The sequence below is a fragment of the Psittacula echo genome (assembly GCF_963264785.1).
Source record: "Psittacula echo genome assembly, chromosome: 7".
Classification (NCBI taxonomy): domain Eukaryota; kingdom Metazoa; phylum Chordata; class Aves; order Psittaciformes; family Psittacidae; genus Psittacula; species Psittacula echo.
Window position 1 is genome coordinate 56,499,321 of NC_137740.1, and position 19,741 is coordinate 56,519,061.

The window sequence follows — 19,741 nt, forward strand, 5'->3', positions numbered from 1 at the left end:
GCGTCTTAATGTTTTAAAGGGTCTTAGCTCAACCTGCATGACTATATTCAATTTATACTAATGTATACAGAACTTGGGGTTCTGAAGATTGCATATCAAGATGTACATACATTAGTAATATTGTTCAGGAGGTTGTGTCCAGCACTTAAATAGACATTCTGTGCCTGATGGAAGGATGAAAACAGTGCTCTGTGTAGGAATTCCGTATTTCTTAATCTGAATCTAGGCATACAGACTTTTTCTAAACATTCTGAGACGCGACATTGCTACTTAGCACGGTAATAAAAGTATTAGATGTATTTTAACTGTAGAGAAAGCTTAAATATATCATAAAATCAAGAATTAATGTTTATAAGCTGATTTTTAAATAAAGAGTTGCTTAGTAATTGATATTACAGGTAAAGAAGTTGGAGATGATGAAAAAAAACATTTTCTTCATACTATCAGTGTAAATACTCTAGATACTAGCATTAGTCTGCTTTTATATGCTATATATAAAACAAAAATACTTGTTTTCAAAGTATTAGAGTTTCAGCAAGACTACTGAGTAGCAAAATTCACCCCAAATATAGTCCATTTAGATCCTTTTACATTGCAGTGAAGTTGAAAATACGTTTGATTTTATCAGATCCTTAAACTTCCATTCACAGAACGGCTGGATGATGTACCAACATTCTTACCAACCGCTTTTGGCTAAGAAATGTGGTGTGTTTTATTCTGGACTTTATGTCTTTATTTGCCTTTTTTCTCTCTTTTCCAGCATAAGCCATGTAGAAATGAGTGTCATCTTGCATTTTATATATGGAGGTATTTTGGACTTCCCAGACAAAGTTGATGTTGGGTATATGTCAACTTTTATTCTCTTTTTTTAATTGCAGTTTTTGCTTGCTCTGTATTTTCTCAGTTCAAAGTCAAAAGGAAAATTCTTCATGTAGTGTTAAGACAAAGATGTCAGATATGATCATTACACTTAAAGACACTTGAGGAAATTCCAAAAATAAAGCTGCTGAAGGAACCTTGCTTATTTGTCAGCTACTGGAAAAGGTGTGCCAGCCATTTTTGGAATGTTACATGAGGACAGTGAAAAACAGGAGAGTGTTTTATACCAAAATAGTTCCCAATTTGCATGTACCTTCTTTTTAGCTTCCAGAATAATATATACTATGTGTCATAATATTTAGGAGTTAATATTTGGAATTTGTTTTTAAATAATCATTTGAACTGATGCATAGGCTAAGTAGTCTTAGATTCATCAAAGATTATATATAGCAACCAAGGTAAATGTTGGTATATCTACCTAAAATAAAAATATGAAATTGTTTATAATATGCCCAAATGTCAATGTTTAGGTAATGAGTTACTATAGAAAGTAAATTATGGTATTATTATATCCAATAATATTTTGCTCACTGCTTTTTAGTATTTGGAAGGGACATAATTCTCAGGTATGATGCAGTCAATAACATTTTATGTAATCTTCGGAAAAAGCCTACAAAATGCCAATACTCTGCTGGCACAAATACCCTTTTCACTTGCTACCATAAAATAGAGAACCTGAGAAGCAGTTTCTCAGCCAGTGGCTGAGGCTTACTTTTATGTACACCGAAGCCGGTGGTTGAGAGATTATGATTAGGTCGATGCCTGTTTCTGTTCAAAGACTATCCTTTGACAAGTTTCACACTTGGTCATCAGTCTGTTTCTGCTGTAAATCCTGACTGAACAAGGAGGTGAAATTAGCATGTAAACTGTCTTGCAAGCGAAATGCCTATGTGAAATTGAGTTTTGATTCCTCTTGCTACTGCTTCCTCTTTAGTCGCATGCTGAGCATTGCAGATATGTATGGCCTCGATGGGCTGAAAGAAGTAGCCATCTACATTTTGAAACGAGATTACTGCAATTTCTTCCAAAAGGTATGTCAGTTCTCATGCTATCTTGTGAACAGTAAAGCCTAGGAAGGATTTTTATTCTATTAGTTACACATCATATTGACAAAATACTTATCAAACTTGTGGCCAAGGTGTTAGCTCAAGTCAACAGGCCCTATTCTTGTGTGTAAATCTGCTAAACTCACTGGGATTGATGATGAGAGTAAGGCCTGTGGTATCATCCACCTATTTATAGAAACTTTAAAACCACAAGTAATGAAAAGCAGTATTCCACATGATTAATTCAATATACTAAGTTACATGGAGTATCATTTAATACATTCCATTATATATGCAATTGTTCTTAATAGTTATTTGGAAATACTGTGTACTTGCAAGTCAGATTTCATATATTTAGAAAATATTTGTGTTCAATTAAAACTAGTTAAAAACAAACAACTGCTTAGATTTGATCATTTTCATGCATTGGGCTCACTAGGTTGCATGCTACTTTATTGACATGTGAAAACAGATGAATTCCCTGTTCTGCATAAAGGCAAAAAAACTTAAATACCATGGTAGCTAACAGTACTTCCGTTTGAACTGAAGATTTTGTGCTTCTGTACAGTTAGTGTAAGTCAGAATGTACAATAATGATAATTTGCTAACAACTCTAGCCTGTTCCTGGAAAACACCAACCTGTACTAGAATGTATGGCTATTGCTCACTCACTGGGAGTGGAAAACCTATATGCTGCTTGCATGAAGTAAGTAAAATACAATAAATTACAGTTTATGTTTTTCATTTACCTGCTTTCTGTTCAAAGTATTTTATTTTGTGAGACTGGGTTTATTTTGGCATATAAAATGTTCACATTTTAAACATCTTTTTCCTCACAATACTTTAGACGTATCACTTATGCTACCAAATGAAGACAGAACATTTTTCCTCTCCCTTAACTAAGAAAAGCTCTTTTTTCAACAGATGGGTAGGAAAACATTTTGCAAAATGTTTGTCAGAGAGAAGCTTTGCCAGCTTACCTACTGAACTTCAGAACAACTGCCTTGTTATGTTGATTGACTCTTTGGTAAGTAGTAGTGTGCTTTGTATAAAAATACAGCAATGTGATTTATTAAAGATAAGAAATATAGAAGTTAGATTCTGTAGTACACTTATGCTATGTAAATTTCCCATTAAAATAACAATTTAAAACCAGATTTTGATGTGCAGGTGTCATTGTTATGCTTTATGGCACAGAGTCTAACAATAATCACATCCAAGCATCCAAGTCCAGCATAATAATACAAGACAAGTTTATGAAACACAGCTGTGACATCATAGCACAGCATTACACGTTCAGATAGCAAGGAACAGGAAATTGCTCTGTCAATGTTAGGTGGTGGCATACATCATTTGTGAGAGTCTTTCCCTGTTTGCCTATATTGTGCAAATTGGGGTTTTTTCCCAGACTTCAGGTGATCACTGGCTATCAGTGATCACAAACCATTTCTTTACAGGGAAGCTGGCTTCAAAAATAAAGTAACAGTATAGCATATGGCATACATAACTCCTGCTTCTCTGATAACAGTATAGAACCGGTCCCCTCAAAGCTCAGCATTCAATTTTTGTGGCATATACTTACATTGTTCCAATTTAGATCTAACCAAAGTACTTTCCAATTGTGTTTTTGTATAAAACAATGCTCAGAGCTGATTTAAAAGTAACTGATTTAATCTAGACTACATAACAGGAATTTGGTTCAGTAATTAGCCTGTAAATGCATTGAACTGGAACAGAGATATGAAGAATATGTACAGCTAAAGGTAAATCTGTACAGCTGCTGCCAAGCATGACTGTGTATGTGGCTGTAACGTGGACTGGTGTACACAAAGTTTAACTCAGGCAACATTCATAGGATGATTCTGGTTCTAGCACCCACCAGCCATCTAAGTATGTGATGCCTCATTTCATGCCAAAATCCTTGTCCCCAAGTCTCGTTATCCAAGTTAATAGCTCAGGTATGGCTACCCACACTGCCAAACATACCCCAGCTTCACCAGATGTGCTCTTAAATGGGTCTGGCCAAGAAGCACCCCTCACTGAGAGGGCTGTGAAGCCTTCTTGTGGTAGGTGTTTCTCAGCCCCTGAGTTTTTATGTTGATGGAGTACTTACCCCATCACGTGCTGAGGCCTGCAGGTCAGCTGTGAGTAGTGGCTGCTACTGCATATTCAGGTGAAAGCCTGAAAAACAAGAGATTACAAAGCTAAGTGGCTGTACCAAGAGAAGTTTGAGAGTATCCAGTTAGAAAAACCAAACAGTCCTTCTGCCAAAGTGAGTAATTTCTCAGAGTGAGAATAAAAATAGTAGCTATAGCTTTTAAGATGAGGTGTTCTGCCATTACATTAGATCAGTGTACATGGTTATTCCTAGAATACATACATAGCCTTGTATGTCGTATGTTGTATAAATGCTTAAGAAGTTTAAAGTAATGTTTTCAGGATTATAGATCAATTCATTCTAATCTCCAGCTATACATAGTTACACCAATATCCACCTCCAAACTAGCTCAAGTGTGTACTGTAGCCAAGAGTATATGTAGACACAGTTCTAAGCTCCTCCCCAGGCACCCTTGTGCAACATTATCAGGACAGCTTAAAGGTAAACCTAAGTCACATCAGGCCTTCCTTCCCCTCTGTGCCTATTATAATATATGAAGATGCTGTGGTTTTAGTTTGTGTGAAAATATATGAGCTATCTTAAAGCTACCAGTATTTGCAGAACTGTCGTGGTACTTAGTGCTGCTCAGCTTCTCTGGAAGATTTCTGCAGTCTGGACTCAAGTGTGTTTTGGTTCCTAGTTTAGTTATTTAAAAATCTGTGTTGGTGTGTTTTTGGAAGATTCACTGGTATTTTATGGACTGAAGCCTAGAAAGCCTTTAGAATTGCAAAATTAAGAAATAAAGCATAAGCCTCTTCTGCCTACAGAACAGTTCTGGGGAGTGAACATTTAACTTGGCTCTTAAGACAGTCAGTCCAAAAACTTGTGGAATTCCCAGTGAAGTTATACACAATCTGCAAAAATGCTTAAGGATGCTTGAGGGAGAAGGAATAAAGGGTCTGACATGAATTCTGCAGGGACTACTGTATGTTTTATGATCCTCTTTGCTGCTACAGTTCTCTGCTGTAAAACTTTTTAACAGTTACACCCAGCTAAACAGTATGACTCTACCGATTCTTCATTTACCAGTCTTGGAACAGTAAAACTCTGTTAATGTGGGGCAGCCCTCTGGAGAAAGAAAAGGTGCAAAGGAAAAGAGACTGCTGATCAGAAAGTCTCTGGGAAACCCCAGTGATGAACACAGAAACATTAAAATGGGAGTGCAGTTTAAAATGCTGTTCAGGTTCTTACCCCTGATGTCTCAACTACATGCAAGAAAATTACCTTTTATGTTTTTTAGCTAAGTAATGTGGACTCTGCTTTAGGATAGCTGGGGAAAAATATAATAAGAGAATTAAAATTCAGTTAGAGCCACTCCTACAACATGCTGATTTAATTAGAAGTCAATGAAGGCATTTTATATTTCACTGGAAGTGCCTAATGGGAGTAAATGCTTATTGCCTTGTGAGCAGGGGCTGAATTCTGGACCATTCAAAAAGCTTGTAATTGAGTCCAGCAGGAACAAGATTAAACCATAAGCATATACTTAATCCACTTTATATGCATACAAGCAAACTGGGTTTGCCCACAAATGAGTAAAATAGTAGAATATAGTTGAACAGTGGTTGGCCAGATTTTATGTTTTAATGATAATATACATAATATCCTCCCTGCTTTCTACTTTGCATGGGACAACCAAGATTAAAATCTGAATTTACAGTAGGTGTCTTTGTGTCAAATATTTATCTGAACTGTTGCTTTCTCCAGTGTTGCTGATCTTACTGCATCATTATCAGTGATCTGCTCGGTCACATTAAGTACAGACATTCTAATGGCTCTAATTCTAACGTGGATAACAAAACATTGTGAGTTCTCTTCAAGTGATGTGTTCGCCAGCAGAAGCTGCCTTCAGGTGCTGTGCTGATGCAGTGCATGAAAGAACCAAGGCACAGACCAGGGAAATAAATATTAGCAAATGTGTTTGCTTGTTTTAAATGTAAATGTAAAAATAACAGTTACATTTCTTAGCGAAATGTTAGCCAACAGAGAGTAAGTTCAGTGGGAAGACAAATATTTGATGCCTGACTCCTTGAAGGAAAGCAAAAGGATTTGTAACTATGAAAATGCTTGGGTATTTATGTATCCCAAGTGCTAGGCCATCCACACTCACCTAAAACTTTCACTTACCTGTTTCATTTTTCGGTGATCTAAAAGGGTTTTTGCAATTCAGTTTCTGCAGTTAGTATGTGCCTTATTTTGCTCATGACTGCAGTATGTAATGATACACAGATGAAAAAAATACAGTAAAAGCTACAGAGAACTTCACTGCCTAACACTTCAGTGGGCAAAACAGCAGCAGTAGATTTTTCTTTTTCTGCTTTAGTTTCAAAGGTAGGTATAAAATGATCAGAATTATCAAAATTCAGATTTATTTCAAGAAGGAAAATTAATACAGGATTTCATCCTGTGTGTTCAGTAACTAAACAGAGGCTATTTTATGAGCAGCAATTCTTTAGGTGATTACTTGGCAACAGGCTAATTTCTGTTTTATCTGAAGAGCCACAAGAATGCTGTTTTCCTTTTGATGGAGAGTGACCGCCTGATCAATAGCCTTCCCCAAGTGAAGTGGACAGAGCCAGCTGTGGCCTTGGCATCTAAGTTACAGGAGGAATGTGTAACATTTATTGTGGCAAACTTCCTACACATAGTACAAAGTGAAGGCTTCTCTATTCTGCTTCAGGTAAAAGTGCCCTCAAGCTATAATATGCTTCCGAATGAATGGAACTGTATCACGCTTTGTACATTTCAGGCTGACGAATAAGGAAAATAGTTTCAACTCTGGCTTTAAAGTACAATTGTATGGAAATTTAAGATAAAAACTAGGATGTGCTATGGGATTTTTTATGGAGTGGGGTTTTTTCAGTGTTGTTTTAAAGCACACTAATACTTTGATATGTAGGGTTGATGCTGCACTCAGGGTATGTGCCTCAATTAAGTTCCACATAATTTAGTGGGACACTTCCTGTGTTGGAGAGATAAGTAGATATGTAAGCTTCAAAAAAAGCTTTTGGACCCTTAGAACAACAGCATGTACTTACAGGGATGGTTGTATTACCAGTCTACTTAAACTTGTACTAGAATGTGGCAATGCTGCAGGTCCTGGTGAGAACATTCCCAGTCATGCAGCTGGTTCATCTCTCCCATTAAAGATTTACTTAGTATGTGGAGAATTAAAATAAATAAACAGGGAGATGTTAAAACATTCTGTCTTTGAATCTAGAGTTGCACTTGGCTGTAAATTCATTACAGTGTGCTTGTCCCTAAAATTCGGGTTAACAAGAGGCCTCAGGATGATTTGCTAGAGGCCTGGAGAGGGGTGGGGTGACAGGATGGATACAAAGGAAGACGCTCTGCTTTGGAATACCTCCTGCACAGCGTGAGAGCAGAGCCTCTGCTCAGTCATGCTTTTGCATACGAAGTACACTCTTTTGTTTTAAACGGCTGCCTTTTGTTGTTTCCCCAGGCACAGGCAATGAGCAGCAAACCTGACCTTCTAGAACTGATTTTTAATGCAACTGAAAAAAGTATTAATAATGAAAACAGCTGCTTTCTCCTTGTAGCTGTGGATATGTTGTTGGACTCCACAAACGTGAAGGAGATGGTAGGTTTTTCAATGTGCTGTGTTTGCACTGAGAAACTAGTCTGGTATTGTTTCATGTAATGGTTCAAATCAGATGATGTGCTTTGAGCCGGGATGGCTCAGCCCTGCAATTGGGGTCACACAGAAAAGCATCTGCATAAATCCAAGGTCTTATTGGAAGCACAGCGAATGTTGGCATTTGTGTAGTGGAAATTAACACTTTTCCGTTAGAGAAACCCTATCTATGGCAATAAAAACCTTACTGTGTATTACTGAGAATGTAAGTCCCACTGGCACCGCTGCTCTGTTGATTTTTGCTGTCACTTTAAATTTGCGATGAGAACTTATCAAGATGTTGCATTAAATTAAACTTAGAGGGGAAGAGAATTTATTCTCCTCTCTATGCATCCTTGCCCCCCCTAGTGTAAAAGTCACAGCTACATTTACTTTTGTTTAATAAGACTGCCCCCTGAAGCAAGGGCTGCCTCTTAATCTAGTGTATTTTTTGGACTGGGGGAGGTGTCAGTCTCCATGTGTGTAACATACCATGTACATCCACACAATCTAAATAATGCTATTTAAGCTGTGGTTGTCTGTAATGCTGAGGACAATTCATAAATAGAATGACAGAGAATGAAAAATAAATGCAAAATGAATTACTACAATCTGGTGCTATTGTAGATCATCTTGGTAAAAGCAATGAAAATTTAATCAGATACATTATTTTTCCCTAGAGGATTTGACCTTGTTGTGACACAGCTGACAGTAAAGGGCTGTTATGGGGTTCATTTAGAATTAAAAGAAATGGGAAAAGGGGAAGGGGGAAAAAAGAGCAATGTGGTGTTCTGTAGTGTTGTAGTATGCCTTGGTTTTCAAGTGCTGTAAAAATCACTGTGGTGAGCACTAATCCTTCAAAACCAGCATCTCTATCTCCCAGACCATTATAAAATATAAGTGATGACATCATTGATCTAGCTTAGGGAGTAAGTAGATTCTGAAAGGAATAATGACTGGTTGCTATGACAATCTGCCCCTCGCCAGCTGCTGATTTGTTACTTGAACACAGGGTTTTACGTGCAAGATCCAGGCGCTGCGTGATAAGCTCTGGGTCTTCCTGGTTCAGTCTTTTTATGCTGTTCGTCACACGGAAAGCTGGAAGCTGATGAGGCCAGACCACCAACAGAAAATACAAGCAGGTATGGCTGGCTTCAAATGGCATTAAAATTTTTTATCTATTTGTTTAGTAGATAAAATGTAGGCAGTGTTCTAATGCCAGATAGAAATTAAAGCAAAAATTATGATGCTGTAGGTTTTTGAAGGCATATTTTAGAACAGGAGTATGATAGCATGGTTACCTAGTTTCAAACATGGAAATCAGTAAGTCATTTTCTGTGAAAAGTCTCCCCTGCTCTTCTTTTTAGGAGTGTACATAATAGGAACCAAACCCATGTACATTGATTCTGTTCTTATTTACAGCTGCTCTGAACTATTGAAAATACTGCAATAGGATGAAAAACCTTAGCTGTCTCATTTTTAAGGAGATAAGCACTGGACATGAATGAAATTTGCACAAAGCAGATTACTGATTCTATAAATTCCACTTTTATCCTTTCTTGATTTCTGCATAAGGTATAAACATTGCTGTCTCTTGCATAATGCTTCTCTCATGCACTGTCAGTAAATGCAGACAGCTTGACTTCACAGTTGATTGGTATTGTGATATTGTGCATGCTGCTGCAGAGAGCCCCTAAGGAGCTGCATAGTGTTCTCTCAAGATTTTAACAGGCAGCATTTCCAACAAAAAGGAGGTTTTGTTCTGAAGGTTTCTTTGTTTTGAAGTACACAAGTATGCTGGGGATGTGGTGATGGAGTTCAGGTTATGGTTGAATATTAGCTCTGACAGTACAGTGTTAGAAAAGAAATCACTTCTGATTCAAAGGAGAAAGAAACATTTTGGTACCTTCTTTGTTAAAAGGATATTAATAGCTTAGGATTTGATAGTTACAAAATTGTTTACACCTATAGGTAGATAAAAAACGTATTCTGAAATTACATACTGAGGGAAAGATGCAGTGAATGTCTCTCTAAGAATGATTTAGGCATGTAGTCAAATAACATTCATTGCTACTGTATGAAACAGGTTTATGATTTCTTTCTGGATTATAAAACCCTCCAGAAGCTGAGGAGCTGCCTTTGGGGTGTTTTATTTTCAGAATGATTTTGTCCTTACTGTAGATAATGTTTAGGCTGCTTTGCACTAGTGCTTTCAATACAAAAAAAGGTGTGCCTTAGTTGTCCAAACTCCATCTTGCCAGAAATTGTTTTGTTTTCTTTTAGATTACATTATAACTCCGAGCTACCATACATTTTATGTGTAAACAGGCTGAGATGTTTGCATAAACTATCTGGGTTTAATTACAGGCAAAGAGATCACACCATACTAACAGACACACTTTAATCTTCAGATTAAGCATGTGTAAGATAACTTAAATCAACTTTCAACTTAAAAGATTTCTGGTAGTGGTTTATCTTCTGGAGGTTTAACCTACATAGAATTAGAGGGATGTAACAGGGAAAGAAAAATGCCGAAAGAAGACAGATGGTATTTTTCATTTCATGTGTTTTCTTAGGCATAAAGTTTATATGGATTTTGACTTAATATATTGATACGTATTAATGTGCAGAGTCATTGCTAGAAAAAGGATTAGGTCCCTGGGGTGCCATTTTCACAATACCTTTTGTGTGACTTTTTTTACAGACCTGTAGAAAAATTAGTTTTAATATCTTCAATAAGAATTCAGCAGCTTTTTGTTATACATAAAATATACATAAACTATGCACAAACATGAGGCACTGAACGTTTACATTTTTAAATGCCTTTTTTCAGCTGAAATATTAATGCAAACAAAAATGAAACCTTACTGCTGCTGGCTCTGTACAGTGCCTATAAATATCCCTTTTGTATCCTACAAGCGCAATTGATTTAAATGCTTTATTGAAAAATGCTTCCCTCACAGAGCAGTCAAAAGACAGGCATTCACTGCCTGAAAATTCCACATGACAATCACAGGGATAACTCTCATGATATGACACTGCATGCTATCTAAAGAGGCACTGTGATCTTTACTGTGTATATGTAGATATTTTAGCTATAACCGCTTCTGAAAACTAATATAACTGAATGTAATTAATCTCTTCTTTATAAAGAAATATTCTATAAAGTACAGTATGTCACCTTAAAGTCATGAGTACTCTACATTTAAAAATCTTCTTTTTTCTAAATGGTGCACACTTCCAATGCTCTCAGTACACTGCTCCAAGTGAGCTAAGCTTGGATAAACAAAAGTGTGTCTTGTGGGAAACTGAACAGTTAAACAACTTCCTTATGGCCACATGACTTCATTACAGATACCACATTTTTCTATTCTGAACATAAACCCATGTATTTCCACATAAAATTTGCCATGTCACCAAAATTAGCCTTCCTAGAATAGTTACAGGACCCAAAGAACTGCTTTCTGACTTCAGATGATGTTAGTTGAGTAGCCTGGATTGTTTTCTGTCTCTTTTCTTTCCTGCTGAATAGTAAAGAAACTACTTGTTCCTTTCACAGCTGCATTTGACAAGGGTGATGACCGAAGACTTGGCAAAAAACCTGTATTCACTAGTTCTCAGGTAAACATTTATATCCAAACATTAAAAATATTCAGGAACTTGCAAACAAAACTATTTTCATCGTGTGTTGTAAATTATGTATTAATTTGTTATATCATTTAATGGAACTTGCTTTTGAAAAATTTCTGGGGTTTTGGTGAGCTGTTACTTCTGCAGAATCAGTTATGTCCAGAACTGAAAACATTTTAGGACTCAGCTTATACTCTGCTACATTGTCAAGCAGATAAGCTCAAATAAAAGGCAGGAATTTGTGTTCAGAACCTCACATTCCCCTGTTGCTACATAATGAAACTGATTTGTTTCCCAGAGCTACTGAGCTAATGAATCTCTGCTACCATTGCAAGTCATTGAGTCTGATTCACTCCCTGCCCTGAAAAAATACTTTCTACTGCTCTCAACAACTCATCTACCGAGACTCACACTCAAAACTACAGTACTATTTGGTAGAACACCGTTACGGGTTTCATATGATTTGACAGTCTGGATACATTACAATGGCATTGGTATCATAAAGATTCCATTTCATGCACTTAATTCTCCCATGTTTCAGTATATTTCTTCACTCGAGAGAATTAATACTGTCACTTATCTGGTTGGATACACTGTTGGTAATGGTTAAAAACATCATGTATTATAAATCAGATGTATGTATTTTTGGTTTTATGTTTGTAAGAATTCGTAAGTCTTCACTTCCTTTGGAAAATATGCACATCCAACTCAACAAAGCCTTCCTACTTCAGCAGATACTAATAATAAAAACATTACAGAGTAATGTGTCCAAAGTAAAAGCAAACTCTACTTAGCTATTTCTACATCCTCTATATACAGCACTATTCACTCTAGTTATTTCTGGCACTGTTGTATCTTTGCAAGCCAGCAATCTGAGCTGAAAAAGTATTTTTTAAGTTATTTTTATGCTGACTTTCATTGCTTTAGATTTGTGTACTACTTAAAAAGTAGCTGTGTTTCAGAAGTGAAAGATAGTTTGTTATTAATGCCTTCTGTTTTGTTTCGTTTTCTTGACTCTTTTTTTCCTAGCTAAACAAATCTCTTACTGAATCTGTTGGTATAAGGAATACTTCCTTGATAGAACACAGCAAGAAAGATTGCTGGGGAGATTCTTCCACTAATCAGGATAAAATGAAATCTGATGGATTAGGAGCATCTGGACATACAGCTAGCACCAATAGAAACAGTGTTAATAAGGCTTCAAAGCATGAGGATATAAAGGGGAAAGATGGCAAAAAAATAGTTTCCAAGATTACTAAGGATTCTAAACCTGGGGAAAAAGCTGCTTCACCAAAGGCTAGAGCTGTCATAAGAACTAAACCAGAAAATAATGGAAATGTAAAGGCTGAAAGCATGCTTACCAAGCAAGAGATAGAAAAGACATCATCTGCAAGTGGCCAAAAAAATTCAGGAAGTGGCAAAGGACTAAAGAACCATGAAGGAAAAACTGCAGGTGCCAGACCTAAAGTGCTGTCAGTAACTTCAAGCATGCAGATTAAAACAAAGCCATTGAAAAAACCCACAGGGAAGGAATCTCCCTCCTCAGTGACTGTGGCAGGAACCTCCAGCAAGTCCCCAAACTCAAACACAGATAACCAGACTGCGAGTGAACAGACTGAGGAACCCAAAGACGAGAAATTGGTAGAGGAAGGGAAAAAACAGACAGGTAATTTATTTACTTCCTGTGTTTTAGAAGTCCACTTCTGACTTGTCCCAGACTGGTCACAAACTGAAAACCAGCCTAGGAAGCTTTTAAAAAACCTACTCTAGACTGGTGTCACCTTTTTCACCTAAATTAATATTAACTTAAGAATATTAAATTTCTCCTCTATTAATTGACTCTATGATGAACTGATAGCCATATAAAATGGTAGAAGTTCTGCAAGTTTAGCATCCATGCTGTTTTCACTAGCTGATCATAATATATTGGATTTTTTGAATACTTACATGCAATACATTTCTCCCCGATAATTAACTATGAATTTACTTTACAATAGTGAAAACAAAGTCATCTGTGAAAACACCAAATGGAGCCACCAACAAAACCAAAAAGACTGAGCTTGAGGCCAATGTCACCACAAGCAGGTCTGTTACAAATCAATGTGCTGCTTTACATCTGTGTGTGTATATGTTTGTGCAAAGAAGTTTCAGTTGAACTATTAAACTTATCGTTAAGTGAACATGTTTTTTTTTTATCTGAGAATGGTTGTCTATCATATGTTATTTCCAAAACCATTTGAGTTAGCTATTGGAAACGTTGTAAAGGTAAAACTGGCTTGGCTTTTGCGTTGGGATTGTTTCATACTGATCATGTTAAAATTGTTATAGGTCATTCAGAATTCTCCATACTGGAACAGTAAATGACCATACAAGGTGTTGTAAACTTACTATTTCTGGGATAGCTTAGATTAAACTGGACAGGAAGACAGTTAAAGCACTCCAAAAAGGGTCAACTGCGTATTTATATATGTAAAAGTATATCCACGCATACAGGTTTAGTTTTCAAGAAGTATGGCTTTAGGTTGCATTTTCAATGTCTATATGCGTTTTAATATGCACACATATATATTGGTTAAGTACAATTTAAACATTGCTAGAAAAGCTTGGAAATAATGGATATAATAATTTCTTTGCAGTCTGACCAAAAAATCAACTGGAAAGGGTTGTAATGAACAAAATGTACAAGGCGTTCTCAAGAAAAAAGTGAATGTGAGTAGCAATTCTGCAGCACAGCAAAAGGCTCAAAACACACCTACCAATTCTCCCAAGAACCAAGGTAAAGTTTCATACGGCAATGAAATGGTCTGCCATTATCATGCAACACTTTGTGTCTCTGTCTTTCCCTCAGCACAAGCATTTGGCAAAATCTTCTGAACAATTCTGAGTATTTTCCATGTTTAACTTTTGGCAAATCCTTAATTATAAAATGCAAATGAATGTGTGTCAACTTAAAAATATTTAAAAGATGGTCTTCACTGCCAATTGGTGTTTTCTTCGGCTTGTTTAATCTGCTTTGCAGTCTTTTATTTGCTGATCCCTTGCACTTCAGCACTTGGAACCATGCCCGACTTCAACAGCAATTCTGTAGGTCAAGCATTTCTAGTATGCACCAAAGATGTGGCATGCAGACTCCTTTATGCTTATGCCTTCCTTTCTTGATCATCTCCTCTAGGAGGAGCACTACCAATACTGACCTACCCCACATATACTTGATTTCTACAGCTATATTTATCAAGTGTGGGCAAAAACACTGAAGACCACAGAGAGGAAACCCTGTTCGAGAAAGATATAAAGCATTAAAGGATGGAACTCGTTAATTCCATTTGGACTGGGCACTTACTGGGGAGGGAAGAATATTCAAGTTATATTATCTTAAATGCATTATGATATGGAAAACACAGCTCCTGTCAATTTGTGGTCATTAAAGATTTTGCAGTATTTGCTGACTGAGCAGGGACATCAATTCTGGTATTCTAATCACATTATAACTAATGTAATTATTTTCTGCCTGCTTTCATTTCCTGTACAATATAAACTGAATACAGTACTTCTCACTTCCTGTGCTAAGCTGCTGTGCACTGCTTCTGTGCACTGTTAGCTGCTGCTTTCCGCTCTGGTGATGACTACTTCAGTTAGAGGTTGAAGTAATTCCTTTATGTATTGACTATGAAGTGCTTTGGTTTTAAAGATGGCATGTAAATGGAAGATGGTATTTTTGTCTACTGTTTAAGATCTCAATTCTTAATTCTTTAACAAGTCTTAAATCCTTTAGTTACATAAAAAGATGCATAACTTGCTTCTCAGCTTAAACAAACACCAACATAAATTTGGTGAATATACTTTTTACTGGCACATACAATCTTTATAGTCTCTTTTTTTTCACTGTTTATTAGGACCTCAGGGGGAATCACCCAATTCACTGAAATCAGGAATGTCCCCAAAACATAATGAAGAAAAATCTGTATTACAACATCTGGTTCAGACAGCACACCCAGAAAAACATCCTTCAGCCAAGAAGAAGAGTGTTAAGCAGTCACAAACACCTGTAGCAAAAGCCACTGCAAAAATAACCCCTAAAACTGCGGTTTCATCAAAGATGAAAGATCACGCTGAGATTACAAATAGTAAAGACCCAAAAATGAAAACAGCTGGGCAGTCTGTATTAAAATCTCAGTCCTCTGCCCCAAAACATCCCAGGAGTGAGTCTCCTGTTGTCCAGAAGAACATGCACACCTCTGAGCACAGAAGTTCAGGACAGAAACTTGAAAAAAATATGCCTGATGACAATAATGAATGCTGTTCTGCAAAGCAAAGTGAAGCTTTAAAACCTGGGATGCAGAGTAGCAGGGAAGATAAACTGCTGGCACCCTGTCAGTCCATTAAACAAAAATTGCCAGATCCTTCTGAAAATGTGGAAAATAAAATACAATCCAAATCATCTCTAATTACAGAAGAAGCTACGTCTCAACTGCATGTTGCACTGCAAAATGGAAAGGAAGCAAGTCAAATCTGTGGAGATCAGACTGGAATTAAACAGATGGAATATACACAGAAAGATAAGACAGTTGAAGTTCCCTGTCACACACAGTCTTCCAGTGATGGATACTCAGATTTTTCCAAGGAAATGAATCCAAAGGCCACTGGTTCAGGAGAACCGGTGAAATATTCAAAATCAACAGAAGTCTGTAGTGAACAAAGTGATCCATTAAACTCTGAAACAGGTGTTAACCATGGTGAAAATGCTTTACAAAGCTTTTCCAGAACCAGAACCAATGAAGAGGATGAGACATCATCTCCTCAGCTTCATATGGAAGAACTTCTTACAGCTGATGAGCTGTGTGACACATCAGCCTTGACTGAATACAAATCAGCTTCAGCAGATTTAGATGATGTTTCAGAATGTTCCACAGAACAAATAACAGAAAAATATTCGCCTAGTTACACAGAGCCTATAGATCCTACAGAAATGCCAGAAAACAATGAAAATGCACAAATTCCCTTCATGGACCACTGGAGTACTGGTGCACTAGATCCAAAAGAGAGTCCTGAATCAGATACTGGCAGTGCAACCACATCCTCTGATGATATAAAGCCAAGATCAGAAGATTATGATGCAGGGGGCTCTCAGGATGATGAAGGATCCAATGAAAGAGGCATTTCTAAATGCAGCACTACGTTATGCCATGATTTTCTCGGAAGAAGCAGCAGTGACACAAGTACACCCGAGGAATTAAAAATTTATGACAGCAGCCTAAGAATAGAAGTGAAAATGAAAAAAGAGGGTTCTGATCTCTTCCGTGTTAATTCAACAAGTGATGATGAAATACCAAGAAAAAGACCTGAAATTTGGTCCCATCAAGAAAGTGCGAGGACCAATACTAGAGAAAGCAAAAGTTCTACTTTCAGTAACACACAGTTTACTCAGGAAGCAGACCAGGTTTCTTCTTCTGCTGATGAAACAGAAGATGACAGATCTGAAGCAGAGAATGTTGCAGAAAAACTTCCTCCACCAAATGTTCCTACTCAGCAGTTCCAAGGAATCGATAATTTAGCTTTTGAAGATGCAACAGAAAATGATGCTGCAAGTCAAGAGTTCCCTAAAACTAAAAACTTCAAACGATCCGTTTTACTTTCTGTAGATGAATGTGAAGAATTGGGAACTGATGATAGAGTGGACTCTCATACTTCACGTCAGCATTCAATAGATTCTCTTACTCCTTCAGAAGTATTTGACAGTGTTTCTCAAGAGCACCATGGAAATACTTTCTATTCAGGATACTCACTGGAAATTGAAGATGGATTCCTGGATTCCAAACAGCATAAAGAGAGAGACAATAAATCAGATAAAAGTGAAAGTCCTCTCCTACATCCTCATGGCACTGAAATCCCAGGGAAGGGGGATCAAGATGTTTCAATGACTGAACAAAACTGCCCAGAGAAAGTATGCTCAGCAGCTAGTCCGTGTCCAGGAGAAAAACAGAAAGCAAACATGAAGAATGAGGTGGCAAGCGAATTTAACCAGTGCAATAAGTACTTAGACAATGATGCAAAATCTCAAGAAAGACCTTGTCATTTGGATCTTCATCAGAGAGAAGCTAATTCTGATGTGCAGAAGAGCAGCTCTGTAAAACCCATAGAAGCCAGTAAGAATCAACTACTGACTCAAGAAGGTCAAGTGAGAGACAGTCAACCAGCAACTACTGAATGCGCTAATACTGATTTACTTCCAGGTAATGTATAGAAATAGAAACATTCAGTAATTCAAAGCAAATTAATAGGGAGAGCTTTGGCAATTTGTCTGGGATTGAATCCTGAACTGAAGTAATTTTGGCTGAAACTATATTAACTATTTTTAAGTATTTCACTTGGGTAATGAATGCTTGTCTGTTTGAAATATCCGTCAATACCCTGCTGGTCAATGAGAAACTTCATTACAAGAAAAGAGAGTTTATGTAATGCTAAAAGATTGGATGCAGTTGTCTGTACTTCAGTTATTTTTGATCCAATCTAACATTGACAGCATCAGCTTTTGATGGAATCTCAGTATTTGTTTTGTCTGCTTGACAACGTATAGTATGTCTGAATGGGATGTGCAATAACTACAGTAATAACCTTAACTAAAGGGCACTGAACTGTTTACCTGAACAGCTATATGCATTATTATTATTGTAATTTATTTATTTATATATTAAACACAAATTTGGATCCTTCTCCCACTGAATATAACTGAGTATTTGCCATATACATCAGTGGGAGCAGGTTTGAACATTTAGAACTTACGTCAAAAATTCTCAATTTTACTAGTAAAAGCTTATTTCCTAAAAGAGAGATTATACTTAGAACTAATGCTTATATACAGAAATGTTCTAACCTGTTTCATGTAGCTAGATGAATACTTGTCTAGTTTTGTGCTTTGTCTTCTTTATACCAGTAATTCAGTCTGTTTATCCCATCACAAATATACAATAGTGTTCATTACTATTGTGTATTCAAGAGGAATGAAATGCTGATGATCTATGTTCAGCCAGACCACAGAACAAGACATTAAAAGTTGTACTGGTTTTCTTTAAGTTTGTTTGCCCTTGCCTGCAGCTGCCCTTGCATGTGCAGTGTAGAAATAAGCCTGTGGATAAACATTTTTCCTTTTAAATCTCTTCTAAGCTGGCATAGCTTAAGTCACCATTCTCTATTAATTCCTTCCATGCACCTCCTGGTCTAAATTTAATTTATGTAGTAAATGAGGAATTTCATGTGCATTAAGTGTATACTGACGTTGTCATTTTCTGTATCAGAAACTAATTCTGGAGGTTATTGTTAATTACCAGTGATGATCGCTGCTTTAACTTAATTTATAAATGATACTTTGGTTTTTATATAGGAAATAAATGCCTCAGATGTTGTCGATTTTGTATAACCTTCCATCCCCCTTTTTTTAACCTGGTTGGATTGTCCTTCTTGAATGAGTTAAATTTTGCTCTACACAGCCCTGAGGGGAGGATCATCTGCAATTTTTACATTGTACAGTATTGTGAATTATTTCAGGAGACATAGATGAGTATGACACAATGGCAAAAACCTGCATGTATGAGCATCGGCCTTCAAAAACCCTTTCTCCAATATATGAGATGGATGTTGGAGAAGCAATTGAACAGAGGATGGATTCGGAAACAGCAGTTCTAGATGTGGATTTTGAAGATCAGCAGTTTGCGGAACAGGACTGGACTCTTCTCAGGCAATTGTTATCTGAGCAGGACTCAAACATCGGGTTCAAAAACTCTGTTCCTGAAGACCTTAACCTAGCACAATGTCTCATCAATCAGACACTGTTTCTGGCACGAGATGGTTCGAATCCTCAGGGTACGTCACAAGTTGACACATTCAGCAGGTGGACTGAACTAATGTCTCCACTTGATGATTCTTCAGCAAGCATTACAGTGGCAAGCTTTTCATCTGAAGACTGCTCGTCCCCTCAAGGGGAATGGACAATTCTTGAACTGGAAACCCATCATTAAGGTGAACTCCAACCCCATTCCCCAAATCTTATTTTTGATGAGTTGTTTCCATACAATAATGATACTGCATCAGTCAAGAACAAGCAATTCTTGATACTGAGGCAATCTTTCTGGTATTATGAGGTAAATATGTTTATTTATAATCTAGATTTAATTGCAAGTACAATAATTTTTCAAGAGTTAAATGTATGTCTTTTCTAAAAATGAACTTTGAGCATGTATTTTCTAGGACTGTTAGAAAAATTAGATGACATGAAAGAAAAATCTTGGTTTCCACCTTCACTTTTATCTTCCTTTTTGATATCTAATCTTCTGACTGACCAAGAATTTCAAGATGACTGCACAATTAGTAGAGCTATTCTCCTTTTTTTTCCCTCTTCTC

The 19,741-nt window shown here is 36.8% G+C and overlaps 1 protein-coding gene across 1 annotated transcript in view; it reads left to right on the plus strand.

Annotated features, from left to right (window-relative positions):
• The window catches only part of BTBD8 (BTB domain containing 8), a gene marked incomplete at both ends in the record, with an annotated part of 33,235 nt that extends 13,876 nt beyond the window's left edge, over window positions 1-19,359 (plus strand). Inside the window, 13 exons of the mRNA XM_080623718.1 lie at window positions 761-841; window positions 1,814-1,910; window positions 2,543-2,631; window positions 2,850-2,952; window positions 6,581-6,763; window positions 7,547-7,684; window positions 8,730-8,859; window positions 11,277-11,338; window positions 12,377-13,013; window positions 13,345-13,432; window positions 13,984-14,123; window positions 15,241-17,577; window positions 18,890-19,359. Of these exons, the coding sequence (XP_080479844.1) occupies window positions 761-841; window positions 1,814-1,910; window positions 2,543-2,631; window positions 2,850-2,952; window positions 6,581-6,763; window positions 7,547-7,684; window positions 8,730-8,859; window positions 11,277-11,338; window positions 12,377-13,013; window positions 13,345-13,432; window positions 13,984-14,123; window positions 15,241-17,577; window positions 18,890-19,359 (4,555 nt within the window). The remainder of the gene's footprint in view (window positions 1-760; window positions 842-1,813; window positions 1,911-2,542; window positions 2,632-2,849; window positions 2,953-6,580; window positions 6,764-7,546; window positions 7,685-8,729; window positions 8,860-11,276; window positions 11,339-12,376; window positions 13,014-13,344; window positions 13,433-13,983; window positions 14,124-15,240; window positions 17,578-18,889) is intronic.
• Between the last annotated feature and the right edge of the window lie 382 nt (window positions 19,360-19,741).